At 40.1% G+C, this 20,324-nt stretch overlaps 1 protein-coding gene across 3 annotated transcripts in view; it reads right to left on the bottom strand.

Annotated features, from left to right (window-relative positions):
* Window positions 1-20,324, bottom strand: part of TRANK1 (tetratricopeptide repeat and ankyrin repeat containing 1) — a 72,405-nt gene that overhangs the window by 21,121 nt on the left and 30,960 nt on the right. For 2 of the 3 annotated variants that reach the window (XM_089776562.1, XM_089776563.1), the window contains 8 exons: window positions 19,130-19,268; window positions 17,633-17,764; window positions 15,494-15,664; window positions 13,262-13,420; window positions 8,321-8,575; window positions 6,956-7,132; window positions 2,083-5,013; window positions 1,304-1,503 (listed from right to left, as the gene is read on the bottom strand). In XM_089776562.1, the coding sequence (XP_089632688.1) occupies window positions 1,304-1,503; window positions 2,083-5,013; window positions 6,956-7,132; window positions 8,321-8,575; window positions 13,262-13,420; window positions 15,494-15,664; window positions 17,633-17,764; window positions 19,130-19,268 (4,164 nt within the window). The remainder of the gene's footprint in view (window positions 1-1,303; window positions 1,504-2,082; window positions 5,014-6,955; window positions 7,133-8,320; window positions 8,576-13,261; window positions 13,421-15,493; window positions 15,665-17,632; window positions 17,765-19,129; window positions 19,269-20,324) is intronic. The other variant, XM_089776564.1, reaches the window with a different exon arrangement.

Below are 20,324 nucleotides of genomic sequence, written 5' to 3'. Positions count from 1 at the left end.
AAGCATTTAGTTATTGCAATGCAAAGTTCTCTCAGAGGTAAACTACAGTAGGTATCAATGCAGGACAGGTTGAATCTCCCTTGTCTGGCACACTTGGGACCTGAATGATCCTGAACCACAGAGTTTGCTGGACAAGGGGAGGTCAAGGCTTCCTAACCAGGCGCAGGGGCTCTGCTCCTGGCCCTGGCTACACTCCCTACTGCCTGCCGCTGCCTCCAGCCTCCTTCCCCTCCCCCGCCCCGCCAGCTCTGGCCAGGACTGCTTCCCCCACCACACCAGCCCGGACGGCAGGCCTAGCTGCCAGCCCTTCTGCCTCTAGCCCGAGTTGAGGCTGCGCCCCTTGTCACCAGTCCTGGCCATGGCTGTGCTCCCCACTGTGCCAGCTCTGGCTGCACTTCTGAAACTGGGCAGCTGGGGCTCTCTGGTCTAGCAGTATCCATGATCCTACCGGACCACAGATGTTGCCAGACCAGAGAGTCACAGATTTTAGAGGTTCAACCGGTATTAAGACTGTGCTAATTTCAGCACATTCCAGAAAAAAGGTTGCTGAACTGCTTTCTGGCTGCCAGAACAGTGACATGCTACCTATTGTTAGAAGACATATGGAGACTTGGCAGAGAAAAATCAGAATGAAAAGCGGGGCAGAACTGAACAGAAGTTTCAAGGAGAGAGTCAAATATACTATTTTTAAAACAGGTTCTGAGGCAGAAATGGGAAAGATAAACATACAGGCTGTGTCTACACTGGCATGAATTTCCGGAACTGCTTAAAATGGAATACTATTCCGTTTTCAGTTTTTCCGGAAAAGGAGCGTCTACATTGGCAGGCTGCTTTTCCGGAAAAGCCCTTTTTCCGGAAAAGTGTCTGTGGCCAATGTAGACGCGCTTTTCCAGAAAAGACTACATGGCTGTCTACACTGGCCCTTTTCCCGAACAGTGTTCCGGAATAAGGAGTTATGCCCGAGCGGGAGCAGAATAGTTTTTCCGGAATAGCAGCTGATTTTGTACAGTAGAGCATCGTTGCTTTTCCAGAAATTCAAGGGCCAGTATAGACAGCTCGCAGCTTATTCCAGAAAAGCAGCTGTTTTTCCGGAATAAGTGGCCCAGTGTAGACACAGGCACAATGTATACATTCAGGAATTACCAGGGAGCAATATGAATACCAAAATAATATTGCAGGCAGCCAAGAAAAGTAGATTGTGCCATTACATTCAGCTACACAACAAAAAAATATCCACCCACCCCCAAAAAAGGAAATAAACACCCCTCTATACAAAATGCATACAGAAAAAAGAAAAACAAACCTGATGTGCTCCAAATTCAATTGGCTGTGTTTTTCTTTTGTTGCCTCTCAGTAAAATTGCCAGGTCACTAACACTACAAGACTCTAAGACAGTAGGTTTAGGTCCATCAAAGAGACCAGAATCCCTAGGAAGACGATCAAAAGATTCTGGGAAATAATATTGAAGTAAATCAACCACTCCAGAAGCCAGATGTAGAATTCCTATGATGATAAAAAATAAATACATTTGAAATGTACCTCACACAAACATTACTATAATAAAATGAATGTTGTTCAGATTGCACAGAATCTAAATAAGATAGATTAGGAGGAGACAGCAGCTTATGCGGAGTATCTTTGATTTGCAGGGCCACCACAAAAATCAAAACAGTCTCATAGCCTGAGAAAAGACTTTATGTAAAAAGCAGAAATTAAGCGCAGAAGTAGACCACTTGTCCTCAAAATTGTGAATTTGAAGCAGCAATTTAAGTCAAAAGTCTTATTTAAAATATCATCCTAAATATGTCAAATACAAACAAAACATGAAGGGAAAGATTTTCAAGAGCAACAAGATGCTTTATTTTTTAGGATACCTCTAAGAGAGATCAGATTTTCAGAAAGTGCTGAGCATCTGACATCTGAAAAATCATTTCCCTTTAAAAGTATCTCATGCTAAGCCCCCACCTACTGCGACACCTACAATCCAGTAGGATGAGGGACCAGAGTGCCCAGGTGACCCCTGGGGCAGTGGAGCAACCTGTACCACCTTTATGTCCCCAAAACATATGGCAATTTCTCTACCTGAATGAGATCTGTAGTTCTGATAGAGCTGGTATATCCTTTTAGGTTTTCTAACAACATATTGCTTCTTGTCAACCGAGTTCTTGTTGGCATAGTGGAATAGTGACCTCAGATCACTAAAACGAAAAGCAACTCCCTTCATTATGCTTTGTGCAGTGTCACCAGTAAGGAACATTGCATTAGGGTCATTGATGCATTTCATTAGCAGCGCTAGCTCAGCTTGAGTGAAGTCTTGAATCTCATCACCATAAAGCTCATGGATGGACCATGGTAGTTCTTCAAGCTTAGAAAGTCTTTGAGATAAATTGTATAGGACATCTTCTTCATCAAAGTAGCCTCTCTGTGATCTTATTTGCTGGTAAAGACAAAAGAGACGATAGATTTCACTTCGGTCTTCCTTGAAGTTTGGTGATCTCTTCCGTCCTAGTTTTTTGTACTCTTCTTCTGTAAGCTTACCCTGGGGGCAACTTAGTGCTTCAAAAGACCCTTTCAAAAAGGATTTTATTTCTTTCCAAACCAATGCTGGGTTATAGATGTTTTTGCCTTTTGTCATTTTTGGCCACATTTCATTAGCAAACACATCATAAGTCACAAAAACTCGAGGATCATTTTCTCTTGAATGAGCTTCTCCAGGCTTTTCATCCTCACCATATTCTCCTTCAGTATTACAGTCTTCATCCTCCTCTTGCCAATTTGGTATTAGCAAATCCTCTTGAGTTGACCAGCCAATGATGGTTCTTTTAAGACTGCCATCTTCATTCCTAACAAAAAATGGATCAGGCATAGATGCATCGAGTAATAGTAACAACTGTTTTGAGGTGACATACAATGGATAGTTTTCATCTTTAATATCTTGTAGCTTGTAAACATTTGACTCAAGTGGCTGGAAATGACTTGTTGACTTGGAAGATTTACTGAGCTCAATAAAATTCCTCTGGACCTCTTGGCACAGAACATGATTTTTAGTAACAAATATCTGATGCAAGTGTTCCAATCTGTCTGATTCTTCTGTGCTATGCTCTTCCTCCTCTTCACAGTCACCTAATAAATTCAATTCAGTGTTAGCTGCACTTGAATTCTGTTCACCATCATCTTGTTCTTGTTCATCATCTAAGCTTTCCAACTCAATTGACTCATTGGAATCATTATTTCCTTGCTTTTCATCTTCCTCCTCCTCTTCATCCTCTCTGCTTTCTTTTTCAGATGCAATTTCAAACTTTCTCCTCTGCCACATATGTCTAACCAGCAAAGGGGCTCCTGCCAACTGTGCTTTCTCCCAGTAAGAATGGAATTTCTTCCACAATCTATATAAGCAACAAGTAGTCTTTCCTGTTCCACTCCGTCCAATTAAGATTATTGGCTCCATGGGTTTGGGGTTGAGGTCAATCACTGCATACTCTAACTCACCAACTCTGAAGGGGTATTCAACAGTAGAATTCATATCACTTATGATGTTAAATGCCATGTTGGTACTGAAGCTGTGAAATTTCATTATATTATATTCTGTTTCCACTGCACTGGCTGGAGGGAAGTATTCAGGTATGATGTGTTCTTTTGTTTTTTCTGCCTCTATGTCTTCAACATAACAACGAGGAATGCGCTTTTGCAATTTTAAATTAGAAGACGGCTTGATTTTACTTATACCCTTGAGTTTTTTCCTCAAGATGCAGGACAAGCCACGGTTGTATGCTGTACATATGGTGCTGATAGCACGGTCAAGTTTGCAATGATCAAAAACAATGTCCCATATTCTAATGATTTCAGTGTAAACCCTTCCAGATTTTTCTAGAGGATGTACAGACTGTTCTGTCTCTATAATCTTTTCTGCAGCCTCACTGCAACGGGGAGAAAAGTCTATTGCAAGCTCCCATAACATCCTTGCTCCTTTGTCCAGTTTAGCTTCATATAGCTGAATATCAGCTTTCAAATGTTTTAGCCGCTTTTGGAGGCCCTGAGTCCATTCTCCATTTCCTAGCTGCTGAACTGCCAGTATAATTTTCTTTTTCATATAATGAGGTACTGCTTTGCTGCCTAGCTTCTTCAGCATATCAGAAGTGCATTCTATTTCCCAGGTCATGTTATCAAAGTCCTGAATATATGCCTCAATGTCTTGGATCTCCCCATTAATTTCCATTGTTTCTTCATCTACAGTATTAGGCGTGAACACGTCAGACTTATCATGCTCCTCCTCAGTATCCTCCACTTTCTCAGGGTCAGCGCCATCTGTTTTACTGAGAGCCAAACTCTCATATCCACAGATTTGCTGGGGCTCATTCTTTTTACCTTCAATGCTGGTTAGTGCCAAAGGTGGGTTTGGAACCTGGGAATTTTCCTCTCTCAGGTTCTCACCCAATTGAAGACGCTGGATTAAATCTGTGATTGCTTTTACTAGGCTCTCTCGCGGAGTTAAGGACATAATTATTTCTCCAGGCTGTTGCTTTGTCAATTGGGCATCTTCTGCTTCTTCCCAGCGATCAGGAACCTGAGCTGTATTTTCAGTATTAGCAGGTACTGAGTTGCCAGGTGGTGCTCTCCAGACAGGTGCAGATGATGAATGCGCTGTGCTTTTTGGCTGTGATGCATTACAGACTGGCATGGATTTAGGCAGCCTAACTAGCTGTCCTACTGTATCTTGCCGGTGCTTCCTCTTCTCTGACACAGCTGTATTCCAGGTGACTAGCCGAGGATCACTTTTTTTTATTCTGTGCCTCACATCTTTTCCTAGTTTATTTTTCAAGTTGAAGTTAATGTCAAACTTTGCTAACAAATCCATTATTTTCTTAACTTGCTTTGACGGTGCTTTCTGAAATATAATATGCATCACTGTATTTCCATTCTTATCTTGGCTGTTTGGATTAAGGTGTGGGAAAATGGATGGGTTTGAACCATAGAGATCCAGTAAATAGTTCAGGAAGCTCAAACCAATGTCATCTGAAAGAAATACAAGAACAAATCACTAACAATATACTTTCTCCAACAGAACCAGAAAATCCATAGTGCTGCTATTAACAGAAAGTAAGTGTCCTTTAAAATAAAGTGAATTTAGTATTTCTAAAAAATCTCATTGAGACCCTAAAACCTGAGGTTTTCTATTTATTCAGAAAAAAAACAGGCACAACAGCAATAAAGGGAACAGATAATTTGCCACATTCCCTACACTACTGTGCTGCTCTTCTCTTTTAACTTCTTGGGTCAGAGACTTTTTTAGTTTGTCTGCTCAATTAACAGCTTGTCTCCATGCAACTGCAAACAAAAGTGACAGCTCTTTTGATTTTTGCGACCTTGGACATTTGCCAGCTTGGTAATCAACTGAGATTACTATGCTCATTTCAATGTGTGACCCAACCCTGTCTGATCTTGGTAGCATTTGGTCATTATAAACTGGGTCCAACATTAAATCATCTTCCCAAAGCTGAAGTTTCCTGAGTCCCATCTATATGTTCTCCAAAAGATTAGATATTCTATAGCTTTTTTTTTTATTCTTAGTCATGTGGCAATTTGAGTATACAAGATTATGTTTCTAAATTGTAAACCCTGGATACACCTTGACAGAAATTTTTAATAATTCTTGCTATCTTAAAAATGTACACAGGTAGTAATAAAATCTTCAATAAAGACATTGCTTTAATTATTTTGATCTGCAAAACCATTTTTATACAAAACTTGAATTTTGAACCAGTTGATCTGAACATAAGGGGGGTTACGCTGCGTCAGACCAATGGTCTATCTAGCTAAGCGTCTTGTCATCCAACAATGACCAATGCCAGATGCGTTAGAGGAAATAAACAGAACAGGGTAATTGATTGATTGATCTACTCCTGGTTATCCAGTCCCAGCTTCTGACAGTCAAAGGTTTAGGGGTGACCAGAGTATGGTGTTGGTCATCCATGAACATATTGTAGCTGTTTCTAGTTTGTTTTTAAACCCAGAGATAGTATTCACCGTCACAACATTGTCTGGCAATGAGTTCGACAGAGACAAAGTGTGTGTGTGTGGGGGGGGGGGGGGGTAGTATTTCCTTTTGTTCATTTTAAACCTGTTGCCTATTAATTTCAGTGGATGACCCCTGGTTTTTGTATTACATGAAAGAGTAAACACTCACTTTCTTCACACCAATCACAATTTTATAAACCTCTCTCATATTCCCTCTTTTTTATCTCTATTCCAAGCTGAAAAAGTCCCAGTCTTTTTAATTTCTCCTCATTTGGAAGCTGTTCCATTACCCTTAATCATTTTTGTTGCCATTCTCTGTACCTTTTCTAGTTCTAAGATATCTTTACAGAGATGGAATGACCAGAACCACAAACAATATTTAAGCTGTGAGTGCATGTACTTACATAGTGGCATGATAAGGTTTTCAGTTTTGTTATCGACCCTTTTTCTTAACACACTGCTATTTTTTTTTTTACTGCTGCTACACACTGATCAGATGTTTTCAGAGAACTATCCACAATGACTCCAAAAGCTCTTTCTTGAGTGGTAGCTTTTAATTTAGAAGCCATCACTTGGAATATACAGGTAGGATGTTTTCTATGTGAATTACTTAGCATTTATCAACACAGATTTTCATCGGCTATTTTTCTGCCCAGTTTTATGAAATCCCTTTGCAACTCTTCACAGTCTGCTTTGGACTTAACTATCTTAAGTAATTTTGCTTGTCTGCAATTTTGTCACGCCACAGTTTACCCCTTTTTTCAGATCATTTATGATTATGTTCAACAGCCCTACTCTCAGTACAGATCCATGGGGCACACCATTATTTACCTCTCTCCATTTGACTGTACAGGTGCAGAAGTAGAAATAATAAGTCTTCCTTCCAAAAATAACCTCAATAAATTAACAGTTAGACCTGAGCACCCAAACAAAGACTTACTTCTTTTATCTAAGCAGATGGAGACTGCAGCATGCAAAGGAGTATCGCCTTCGACAATAGAAACACTCCGAGGATCTGCACCACTGCTCAGCAGCAAATAAGCCAATTCAAAATCATTATTTTTAAAGCATATCTGCAGGGGGTTTTCAGGGATGGCTCCAGTCCCATCAGGTGAAGCTAGTGAAATAGATTGGACTATTTAAGATTAAATTTGATACACTAGATCTGTACACTAGATCTGTATACTCAAAAAGGACATAAAATTTTAAGACATAAGCTTCAACTATGAGAGTAGATGCTAAAAAAATATAGGCACTGGGTAACCAGATGATCATACATAAACAGAATATTAAAGAAATTGAAATATTATGCCAACCTCTTACGAATGCCCCCAAAACTAAGTCACGCTAAAAACAAACTTGTTTTTTCTTTTAGCTTCAGACATACACAAAGCAATATGGCTGCCTGTATACACCAACACTATTTTCCTCCCCTTTCAAAAATATTACATTTATCCCAACTGTATATCAGTATAGGAAAAATATAAAAGTCAAAGTAATCTTGATTTCCAGACTTATCAGGAACAAAGGACTAAAAGAGAACAGAGCCCAGAGTGTCACAACTAGTAACTGTCACAAGTTCTCTTCTCCAAAAGCTCTCGTATATGGTGACCCCACAATGGCTATTTCATCTTTTTTCTTTGTATCGGTCTCTTTTTTGAAAGCTTCAGAGTGTTCAGTTTAAGTAGCTAGAGAATGGAAGTTGTCATCCTTCCTGTAAAGCACCTCAAATACTATACAGGAAGGTTTGTATGTACAAAAACAATACATTTTGCCATGAATAACCTTAAGGAAAATAAAATGGGGATCCTTGGTGAAATTAACAATGCCTATTTACAGTTCTACTCACCCAAAGTGAGAAAAGCTAGAATTTCCTATTGAGATTTAAAGAGGAAACTTCAAAATGGGTAAGTGATAAAGTAAACATAACATACCAAGGCAATTATGTCAATTCTGCTCTTTTAACCAGGAAGAAACTGAGGAAGGGGAATGAATGAGAAAAAAATAAAAATAAATAAAAAACAAGCAAAGCTTAGGGCAAAAAATAATGCTTGATCATTTCCCTCCAAACACAAACCTATATCCATATCAGATCAGAGTCTGCCACGCTTACTCAAGCTGAGCAGTAGCTTACTCCACAATCAATATAAGAAACAGAATCAAGCCTTTAATAAAACAGTTATTGCATTTACACTGGGTCTGAGGAGTCAGGTTGTGATATTTCTAAAACACATATTTGATATTACAGTGAGCAAACAGAAGTTTCAAATCTTCTAGGACATTTTAAATATCTCTGAGTTTTCACCTCCTTTTTCTAGCAAGCATCTTACGAGATGCAGCCGGCGCTTATCCAGTTTGTCAACCTGTTTGATAACATTTCCAATGTTGAGGTCTGAAAGACTGCAGTGTCTGATCAGTCCCCCACATGATGGCATTTCCCCATTGGCTTTCCGTGTTAGCAATAGCAAAACTTCATGCCACATTTGCTTCTCCAACAAAAACTTGATGAAGACGCTAGCACAGGTGTCATCGATGTCACAAACCATTTCTTCAGGAATTTCTGCAAGGAAGCAAAGCAAAAGATAATTAAATAGAAGTAGGATAGCAATAAAATAATGACAAATGCAAACTGATTCCAGAATCACTGGCTGAGAAAATTACAAATCCCTATTAAAATACAGTATGTAACTGGCAGTCTTGCATTATTACTCTATATCTAGCACGGGTAGGATGGGGAGATTAAAAAAAAAAATCAATGCCATGACACGCAAGCAAAAAGGTTCTGTTCTCAGATCAGCGTAAGAGGCGTAAAAAAATTCCTAGTAACCTTAATTTAAATAATGGAGCGTCTTAGATTCCTATATTTTTTAGACCAGAAAGGACTATGAACATCTGGTTTGAGGGCCTGAAAAAGGCCACCTTTAGAAGGCCATCAACTAAATGATAAAGCTGCCTTTTGACCACATTTTTTTCAAAGCAGATGATTTAAGACTCCATAAAGGACTTCACAAAATAGCAGTAAATGAGTTGCTGCTTTAGTACCTCAAGATAACAACAAGAAATCACTGGATAACCCAAAGCTATCAGTCAGACAAGGCCCATTCCTGGAAAACAGAAAAGCAGTAACTGAATTCTTATTCCCTGAATGGAAGCGAGCTTTAAGCCACAGAGACTTTCATTCTTTGGGAAAAGGCTTTGAGATATCTGGAGAGGACTCACAGGTCATGGTACAGACAAAGAATGAAAAAATCAGAGAGTCACTGTGTCCATTTGCCACATTAGTGCAAGGTCCTGACGTCTGAAGAAAAAAACCCACAACTTTCAGGACACCATGAGTAGTTCTGAAATGGAAAAAGAGTCTTCATCAAGCACCAAATACACTACAGTGGAATCTTGACTGTTAAAAGATTAATTAATGTAGGAGCCTTTGGAGGAGGATAAAGGGTGCAGAGCAAAGAACTATTAAGCAGTCTCAATCTACATACAATGGTAATGAATATAGAGGGGGACTCCTCATATTGAGATCAGAAAGTAGGTAAAGACAGACAGAATTAGACTGGATTTAAATAACTCATCAACAAAGACTGGAACATTGACCAATAGAAGAATCAACAAAAAGAAACACAAGCAAAAAGCCAAAGACAGACACAGACTCTTCTGTTTCCAGATCAGAAGAGATGACCGATTATTGCTTTACAGAAAGAATGCTCTTGTGCTTAAAAATATGTACCATCACCAGCTGTTTGGTTCCCAAAGAGAAGTGACTGGGGGGTAGCCAAGTTAGTCTGTTACAGGAAAAACAACAACAAATAATGCTTTGGTAGCACCTTATAGACTAACAAAACATGTAGATGGTATCATGAGCTTTCGTGGGAAGTGGGCTGTGCCCATAAAAGCTCACGATACCATCTAAATGTTTTGTTAGTCTACAAGGTGTTACCAGACCATTTGTTGGGTGTGTTTTAAAAAAAAAAGAGAAGTGAGTTGGTCTCCACCCACTTCCTAAAGGACAGGGTTACAGGCATCAGAACATACACCACCACAATTGTCACTAACTCACAACCAACAGAGGCTAAGGATTCAAAGGCATTCAGCTCTTAAGATGATGGTCTCCTGAAAAGGATGAGGCAAAGAGAAATCTGCAGTGCTGCTGCCTTTGCTACACCTCCATCTCTGGGGTTCTCTGTCTGGCAACCGTATCAAAAGGACTACATTCCTGGGAATAAAAGAGCTCTATTCTTCTGCTCTCGCTCCTTAATTTCCTGAAACTGCTGCACTCTTCTGGACCCTTCACTCCCTCCTGTCCTCAGGATATCAGTTCTCTTGCTGGCTTCTATGCTTCTCCCACTAGAAAGTGTGACTGTGCTAAAGACCACCAACTTTTCTTAGGGCAGGCTCATCACAGCTATGGTCAGAGGGACTGCCTTTATCTCTGAGATCAATTTACGTAGGGCAAACACCAGCCTCCAGCAGTGGAACTAGTGTGGTTCTGCTGAACAGAGGGTATGACCGACAAGGGGTATGCACTTGTAGCAGCAGCCTCACACCACTCAAACTCCCTGTGTAGCAGTGAGCAAGAAAAGGGTTCAAGTGAGTCAGAAAGTAAGGCCACTGCAGCAAACATGTTCCTGACCTCTTCATTCCCATTGGCGCCAGGGAAAGTACTTCTATCATCCATACATCCGCTCAGCCTAGGACCCAGGTCTTGGATTTGGATCTTAATAGCTCTATCTTGAGGTATGACAGTAAACAACATAGCAGCATGGGATTCTCTATTTACCATCTATCAATTACCTCCAGATCAAAATTGGTGGGTTTATACAAATAAATATGTATTTCTCACTTCCAGCTCAGAAAGATCCAAATAAAAGTCTGCAAACTAAATTCTACTCTCAGTTTCAACTGTGCAACTCCATTGTCTTCAAGTTCTTTAATTGGATTTCTCTGGTGTAACAGGGGAGATTTTGTTTATACAATAGGAACGTAATTAATACATAGTTCTGCTATTGTGGGCAAGCCAGAACAAAACAGAACGAAACCCAGGGTTTTTTGTGCTCTGTTGGCTTTACAGTTCTAACAAAGGTAACATTTATTTTTGTTACTCGAGTCAGCACACACAACTCTGACACAGGGTGCAATTCTGCTGAATAAGAAAATGTCATCACCATTTTTATGCTCTTTACAAAGGAAAAAAAATCACTTGAATGTGTTCATAAATCTTGAAATCCTTGCATTCTTTATGGAATTTATAAAAGGCTTTAGAAAGAACCTACTCAGCAGGAGACTAGGCACAATGGAAAGATTCTATTCTGTGTCTATAAAAACGAAAGGGTGAGTATCCTGTCTGTTTGTATGGGAGAAGATGTCTAGAGTAGAGACGCAGTGGCACGGTCTAGAGTGAAGCATGAAAGGTTCAACAGAGAGTAGACCAAGGATTACTCACCTATTCCTGATTACAACTGTTCAAGATGCCAGCTCCCTTACAGACATTCATGTTTATCACAATGCATTTCAAAACAGGTTTGGGGTTACAGTTGGAGATTAGCAGAGACTATGTACTGTTCATGTCACCCAATTCCCTTTCTGATCAGACTGACTACTTTCCAAGCAGTGCTCCCCCTCTCACATATCCAGCACACAACCATAGTCCACAGTACACATGCAGCTTTCTAAGCTCAAGACAGAAAATTATTTGATCAGTTTCTAGTTTTTGTAAAAATCTTTATATTGAAAAAACAATGATCCGACACCCACATGGTATCCCAGCATACCACCTGCTTGGTACGGAGTTCCAGTGTTTGGGAAATGCTGGAGAAAGGGCAAAAATTAAAATGTTTTTTATCTTTTAGAAAACAGCTCTTAGCCAAGTACCATGTTTCAGTGGGAAACACAATAGTACTTACAGGACTTACAAATCCATTTTTTTCTCTGCTCCTTAAGGAGGATTCTGAGACAGATGGCAAGAAGTTACTGGCAGCATCAGAAATAAGTTTGATACATTCCATCTCCAGACTCGGCTGGACTGCACCTCCAAGCCGGACATAAAAACTATCCCTTTGCAGAGGCACAGGTAAATATAGCAGCGGCCCACCAAGGACTAACTCTAGGGAACTGAATCCAGCACATGGTATTTGCCCATCACTGAGCTAACCTGTGTTAAAGCAGATTTAAAATAAACAAAAGGAAGTTTTTCTTCATGCAGTGTACAGTGAACCTGTGGAACTCCTTGACAGAGGATCTTGTGAAGACCAGGACTTTAACAGGGTTCAAAAAAAAAAACTAGATAAATTCATGGAAGTTAGCTATTGATAGACCTATTAGCCAAGATGGGTAGAAATGGTGTCCCTAGCCTCTGTTTATCAGAGACTGGAAATGGATGACAGGACAGGGGTCACATGAGGCTTGCCTGTTCTGTTCACTCCCTCGGAGGCATCCGGTATTGGCCACTGTTGGAAGACAGGATGCTGGGTTGGAGAGATCTTTGGTCTGACCCATTATGGTCATTCTTATGTTCTTATTCTGTCCTACCTATGTAATTTTTTCTTGCCAGAAACTACCATAAAAAACAGAATATAGGCAAAAGTCTTTCTACAGTTCTCAATACAAAGAATTACCCCTCTCCAAAGTTTGTATGTTGGAATTAGCAGAATCAAATTAAATCTTCCATCAAGCCATGGAACAGGTACTAATGGGTCATTAACAGCAGTGTTTAGTAGGCAGAAAATGAACCGGTTTTTTTTAACTGAATAAAGTCAAAAAATTGAAAAAAATTGTCAAATGCAGCTTTGACTAAGGCAATTTAAACTGACGACAGAAGTAGTGGAAAATATACTAATATTTGTTGTCAGATACTTTAACACAGTTATGATGTAGCATAGTGCGAACATAATACAACACCTTTTATAGAATATATTTGAAAACCGTATACACAGGGTCATGCAATGGTCCTTTCTTCATGTCAAAATTAACAAAAAAGATTAACATGAGAATTAAAAAAATTAAAACAGCATTGCCATGGCATTATTACTGTATAAATTTAAATATATTTTAACTATACTGAAATTGTATGTGTTTCTATGTTCATCAATTAAAAAAAATGAAAACCCTCCAACAAGAATAGGAAGTATTTTTTCCTGCAGCTATTTTTGTTACAGATACTTGTGGAAAACCCTTTGTATGTTAATATCAAATGCATTTTCACATCTATGAAGAAGTGTGAAGGAGAAAAAATGGGAATTCACTTTACCTTTTACATCAGGCAAAAGCTTCAGAAACCCCTGAACCCTCTCATGCTTCAAACTGTCATGGTGTGCGAAGTTTTCAGCATTGCAAAACATCAAGAACTGCTTAAAAGCATCCAGAAGAGAGCTAGTTTCATCAAATGAGTCTTTGCTTTTGCTCTTTCCTGAAAAAGAATCACAAATCTGTAACCCTGTTTGGTTTTTTTTTTTTGGGGGGGGGGGGGGTTAAAAATAAAAATATATAACATTAATTAGAAATTAATGGAATGCCAACATGGACAAAACATTCTTCTTTAAAATAAAAATCTAGTAATTTAATACAGTACCTGCTAATTAATCCCATACCCAGGATCACATACAATGATTGTGTGTTTTATATTATTTAACAAATGCCCTAAAAACAAAAGGCTAGGCTGAGCATGAGTTATTTAGCAGCTCTGAGAAATGTAACTGTCCAAGTAACAGCCCACATAAGAGAAACAGCTGGAGACAGCCTGAGGAAGCTAATCTTCCATGAGATCCCGAAGGAGTTCTGGCAGTTAACCACCAAGCATCAACCAAATCTCTGCTCCCTACTCCTGCACTAAGCCCAGAAAACCTTGCACTTCAGAACCATGCCCTTTTGAAAGGGATGGAGATGTCAAAGAGCCAAAGCAAATGGAAGAGAAATGTTAGAGTGGAACCAATAACCTGGGATCAAACAGTGGATCAGACAGGACCACACCACAGGAAACGTATGCCCACTCTCACTACAACCTAAGTTGGAGGAACTAAGCTGATCAACTTACAGCATGGAAAAGGTAAAAACAGTACTGCAGCAAGAAAAAAAAAGTTAGGGACCACTTTCACATGCTTCTCCTCTATCTCTGGTTCATGGAAAAGTAAAACCCAGGGCATTATCTCTCTCCCTATACATAAAAACCGTTTTCTGTGGGACAACAGAGCGATACCATCACACCACTTCCTCTGCCCTTAGCTGCTCTATCTCCTGCCTCCCTCTCTGGTGCCACAAGCTGGGAGCCACATACCCTCCCCCCTCGCTGGGGTGCTGAACCCATGCAGCCTCCATCTTCGGGGGAGGGACGGACGGGACCCACGCAGCCTCCCCCCTTCTCAGCCAAGACCCCTGCACATCTAGCCCCCTCACTCCCAACCCTGCAGAAATCCTATATCCTTAACCCCCAGTCATAACCTTCCACCAAGACGCTTCATGCCCAGCCTTCTCCTGCACTCTCCCCACGGTACAGACAGTTGCCCCCAGCCCACTCCCTCTCTCCTGGCTAGACACCTTGCCCCCCAGTCTACTCCTGCCCCTCCCCCAGACCAGACACCTACTCCCGGGGGGGGGGGGGGTCAGTGAGCCTAGCGAGCAGGGGGTGCAGCCCTCTAGTTATCTCTGTATTAGTACTTAGTCTCTAGTCTTAGCTTCAGCTTCCCAAAACCCATAATTTAACAACTGGCACAAAATTAAAAGCCATTGCATCTCATTCCTTTGCAATTTCCAGTCTATTAGAAATTGAAAGTTGTTATTATAGCCCTCAAATGTATGCTGGGCACTTATTATAAATACAAAGACATAATCCAAAAGAATGTTTACAATTTATGTGCATGTGTAACTAAGCAGATGAGCAATCCCACTGATGCTTGAAGTGAAGCCCACAAGTAAGCCTTTACAGGAATGGAATCTATTTTTTCACAGTAGGCAATGAGAGGAACTGACTAATGTTAAGGAGAAGGAACCCGAAAGGACAATTGTAGCAATAATTCCTTTTGGATGTGGACATCATGGTGGCAGATATTTTTTTTTTAAATAAGAATAATAATGGTTGGATTAATCACAAAGCAGCAAGACTGAAGAAGGAATCTGAATGAGGCTCCGGCAGTACTTCTGCAGATCAAGGATAAGAGGGCATACTGGGTAAGGGCAGTTTGAAAAAGCCACAGAGGTGTCTGTGGGGGATGCAGATAACACAGCATCAAAAAAGCATCACTGATAGAGCTGAGACTTTGGGAAGTTAGAAATATCAGCAGGGTGGTTTTACAGGCCTTTGGAGACAAAGACAAGATGTTAAACTTGATGCAGATGACAAGAGGAAGCAGGGGAGCAACCATAGCAGCACACTGACATCTTTTCTGGTGGAAGTAACTCTATATAAGCCTTAACCTTACAAGCTATGAAACGTGTAACATTTCTGTAAATGAAAAATGTCATTTAACACAAGGAAAGCAATCAATACCTGCTGAGTCCTTAGAGGAAGAAGCATGTCTTGCTATGTGATTGTTGATTATATCTACTGCTTTGAAGTTTTTGCTTTTTTTCAAGATATCTGTGGCACTCCTTGCTTGTGCATCTGGAACTGTGGGATCCACACCAGCATTTAGGAGCATCTGCACATTTTCTGTCTGTCCTGAAACACAAAAAGAACACAGTAGGAAGGTAGCACAATCCTCTTATTCAAAATGAAAGGAAAATTACTGCCACGGCTTTAAAAAAATTAAAAAAAAAAAAAAAAAAAAAAAATCGATAAAACAAAACAGCTCAATTTTACAGAAGTAGTTATACTTGAAGTTAGTCATTACAGAAAACAAGGCATTTTGCCAATCTATATTTTGAGGAACTTGGGTGGGTGTGTTTTTTTGATGTTGGGTTTTTTGTTTTGGTTGGTGAAAGAGAAAAGCATGTTCAAAAATATCTAAGATACTTTATGTGAAACCATAGCTATCCACTAATTTTTGTCCATGTCAGGAGTGGCATAAAAATATGATTACCTAGTAACAAGCTGTGCAGAATACGTTATCTCCATTTTGATGAATGAGAGAACTACTATTCTCTTCAATTGAAACTAGTAGACAAACATAATTGCCTCTAAAACACTGCAAAATGAACACTATAGGCCAAACCCTGAAATATAAATTCTGATCTGAAGCTTGACATAGTATCTTTACTATATCTGTGTACTCCTGTCTCACTGTATCATATTACATTATGATGGGCATTGTGATACCCTGAGAAAAATGTACTAACTTTGCCTCAAACAGCTGAATGTGCTATAAATCAGATCAAAGGAACTGTAAGGAGAAGCATTACAGAGTGAAAGCATCAGCCAGGCAAGAGAAAGGAGCATAAAAGATTGCTAGGTAAGATGCACAAGATTATTTCCATGTTCCTCAGACACAACTGCAAGGCTGACAACTTCAATCACTGTATGCATTAGGAATGCAAAATTCCATTTAATTAGTTAACCGGTTAAGCATTAAGTTTAACTACATAATTGATTAAATGGGAGCAAGCGGGGAATCTAGACTGGAGTGTCTGCAGATGGGGGCTACTCTGGCTGGGCTGGAGTCTTCTGCCTATGAAGCACCCAGGCCAGGTTGGGCCTGCTGCAGATGAGGTCTGCTCTAGCCTCCACTGGTTAACTGTAACTGGTAAGCCATTAACATCCCTAGTATGTATCCCACTTACTAGCGTACCAGGTAAAATTTGGAGAAAAGGTTGAGAAGAGAAACACTTCTGCCCATTCAACACTGTTCACTTACTTTTGTACATTTATGCCTTGCCATTTGTGTTATTTTAACGGAGTTTTGTCTCAGAAATATGGCTCTGAAATTTCTTCTGCTATCTGTTTTGCAAGAACTGTACTTATTGGGCAATTAATGGGTCAGCTAAGAGAAGAAATGTGAGTCTTCCACAGCAAACTAAAATAGACAGTATGAATAAGACTAACAAGGAAGGCACCAGAATGCAACTGTGTTTAATGAATCAAAAGCTATGGTAACTTAAGGACTGCTGCTTACTTCCTGTTGCCACCTAGTGGATTAATTAAGAAATGCAAATAAAAAACAAGCCAAGTTTTTATAGTTATAAGATAAAAGCATCCACAGAGAGGCATGGCTTTTTGACCCCCACAAGAAGACTAAAAGAAAGCAGCTCTCAAAGTTTACATGTCTAAGCCAAGATACAAAGCTACTGACATCAAGGGAAATTTTGAGACAGGCCTCAAAACTTGCCTGCAGTTTTGTTCCTTGCTTGTAGGGGAGAACTGACTCTTTTTTTTAATTTCTGAAAGTACCAATACATCAGTGGACCGAAATAAATAAATTACAGTGATTTGTGGCTAAATCTTAATCAACCAAAATGAAAAAACCAAACATAAAATAACTATGCAAAATGACAAAAATTGGCCACCAAAACCTATACTTTTTAAAGTTCTGATATATTTGCTACAGTTATAAAGGTACACAGAGCCTGTAAACTTTTTGTCACTCTCCTTTTGGCATGAAACAAATATTAATGTTTGAAGTCCCCTCCCCTCCCCTTTGCCATAACACACAAAAATCTATACTCATGAAAAATTCAATATTTAAAGACATACGTTTCATAGGATATCCACTGGAATGAGAGGCCACAACATGCAGGACTGTGCAACCATCCTGGTCTTGCTGGTTGATACTCCCCTTTAAGTCAGGCATCTCATCTAGTAGCCGTGTGAAAAGACGGTTCCCTTCTGAAATGATTATAAATTAAAAGCACGTTATTAAACAGCACACTTGTCCTGTTAGGACAGGTTAGAAGTTTGTCTCATATGTAGTTTGTGGTCCATTCGGACATCTAGATCCCTTTCCAGTTACCTTCTTCTTAAGCCCTTGTACTCTGAGCAGAGCATAGGTCATCTACAAATCTCCTCCACTTCACTTTGTCATGAGACAAAACATCTAACTGACTCCAGGAGTACCCCAGTTGTTGTCCTTCAATCTCAGTAGATCTTCTCCACGTTGCCCGAGGTCCTCCTCTTTTGCGTTTTCCCTATGGGTTCCATGTAAGAGTTTCATGGACTATATTGGATGATGGTTTTCCGAAAATGTGGTCTAGCCATCCCCACTTTCTTCTCTTGATTTGAATATCAAGTGGTTCTTGTCCTGCTCTGTTCCAAAGCTCCTCATTTGTGACTAAGTCTTGCCATTTGATCTGAAGGATGTATCTCAGGCATCTGTTTATGAATGTCTGTAGCTTGTGATTTGAAGACTTTTTAGCGTGCCATGACTTTTTAGCATCCATACAAGAGCACACTCTTCACATTTGTGTTGAAGATTTGCAGTTTCATCTTTGCAGATATTATTTGTGAACTCCATATGGGACGAAGTGTCTTGAATGCAGCTGTTGCTTTCCCTATCCTAGCACTGATACCCTTGTCTGTTCGTCCGTCTCTGCCCATGATACTCCCCAAGTAGATGAACTGCTCCACATCTTCCCCTCCCAGTGTGCCTTTCCACAGTTCTCCTTCCTAAATAATCATTTCACATTTTGTATATGTGAAACTGATTGTTCCTTCCTAAGTGGAGGACTCTGCATTTGTCCTTAATGAATTTCACCCTGTTTACCTCAGACCATTTCTCCAATTTGTCCAGATCATTTGAATTATAATCCTAACCTTCAACATACTTGCAACCGCTCCCAGCTTGGTATCATGTGCAAACTTTGTAAGTACACTCACCAGGGGCAGCCAAAGACTAGCTGCCAGCAACTGGCCTCTACCTCCAAACCCCTCAATGATATTGTGCCACCATTTGGCGCTCCATTTAACTTGGCACCCTAGGCGACTGCCTAGTTCACCTATATGGACGGGCCGCCCCAGCACTCACTATGCATTAAGATGAAAATATTGAACAGAATGGTTCCAAAACGGATCCCTGCGGAACCCCACTCATTACACCCTTTAAAAAACATAAAGCTAAGGAATTACTAGAGCTATGAAAGATTGTGTATTTTGGATTTGAGCTTACTTTGGATTGTTAAATAGGAGTTGTATCTTTAAATTCTGTGGTTTGACTAGGGTTGCTTTTGTTTTATATTGACATGGGATGTCACTCACTTGCTTTGATACAAAGGTTGATTATTGCATGAAGTGGGTATGCGCCAATGCTCTCAACATTTACTCCAATGGTGATCAGCCACTCCACCAATTCTGGTACCCTTTCCATTCTCTCATAATGGCCAAACAGGACATATTTCTGATAACAAAGAAACCAAGAGATATATTATTGTACATATATGAAAGAAAATCATCTTTTTAGACCAGGTGCCTTTTTGTTCCTGGAAAAGATTTTGACTTTAATAATCCAGTGTTACAAAGACAAAGTGAATGAATGAATATTGACCACTTGTCTCATTCAATATTAAATGTAATTACATACATTATTTATATTATAGTAGCGCTGAGAGCCACAGATCAGAGTCAGGGATCAGTTTCACTCCCTCTCTGCCCTCAAAGAGCTCTCAATCCAGAAGGTGTTTTTAATTTTTATATACAATACATATACAGTATACTTTGTGTGTATATTATGTTACGGACCGGGCCTGGGCACCGCTGAGGGCATCCACTCAGGGCAAATTGCTCAAAACCAGGGCTACTTATAGCCCTTGACTGGAGACCTTTCCCAAATAGGCCACAAATCAGTCACACAGAGCACTTCAGCTGCCAATCCAGCTGCCAATCCAGCCAGCAGGAAGCCTCACAAGCATAACCCCTCAGACATCCCAGCTCTCCCTGTGCCACAGTCAGCCCTGGACCTACACATAGGTGAGAGGTTACGGAACCCAATCTCACCTACCCCGAACAGATCCTCCCAGTCCCAAAGATTCCTGGTCAATTTATACTTTAGCTCTTACCCACAAGATCACTCTGGGCCAATCCTTTAGAATCTAAAATCTAAAGGTTTATTAACTAAAGAAAGAAAAGGTTGAGTGTAAGATTGTTAAGGAGAACACATTACAGACATCAATCACCAAGTTCTTGATGCAGGCTCTTAGAGATGTTACAAACTGCTAGCTTAAAAGTCCTCTGGTGTATATCCCTTGTCAGGATGGGTCAGTAGTCCTTCCCAGCTCTCTGTCCCTAGCAAGGCTGCATCCTGAAGGAGCAAGACTGAAGACAAGATGGAGATCCATTCCTGGTGTCTCCCAAGCTGGAGCTAGTCACAGGGTCAATTGACTTGTCTGTGTTTCACATGCCAGCAGTCATTATGCCCTGGCTGGTTTGCAGGTTTCTAGACACATTCCTCAGGTGT

Source organism: Pelodiscus sinensis, chromosome 2 (assembly GCF_052426305.1).
Source record: "Pelodiscus sinensis isolate ZL-2025 chromosome 2, ASM5242630v1, whole genome shotgun sequence".
Lineage (NCBI taxonomy): Eukaryota > Metazoa > Chordata > Testudines > Trionychidae > Pelodiscus > Pelodiscus sinensis.
Note: the sequence above shows the minus strand (reverse complement) of the source record. Positions and strands in the feature narration are given on the sequence as shown.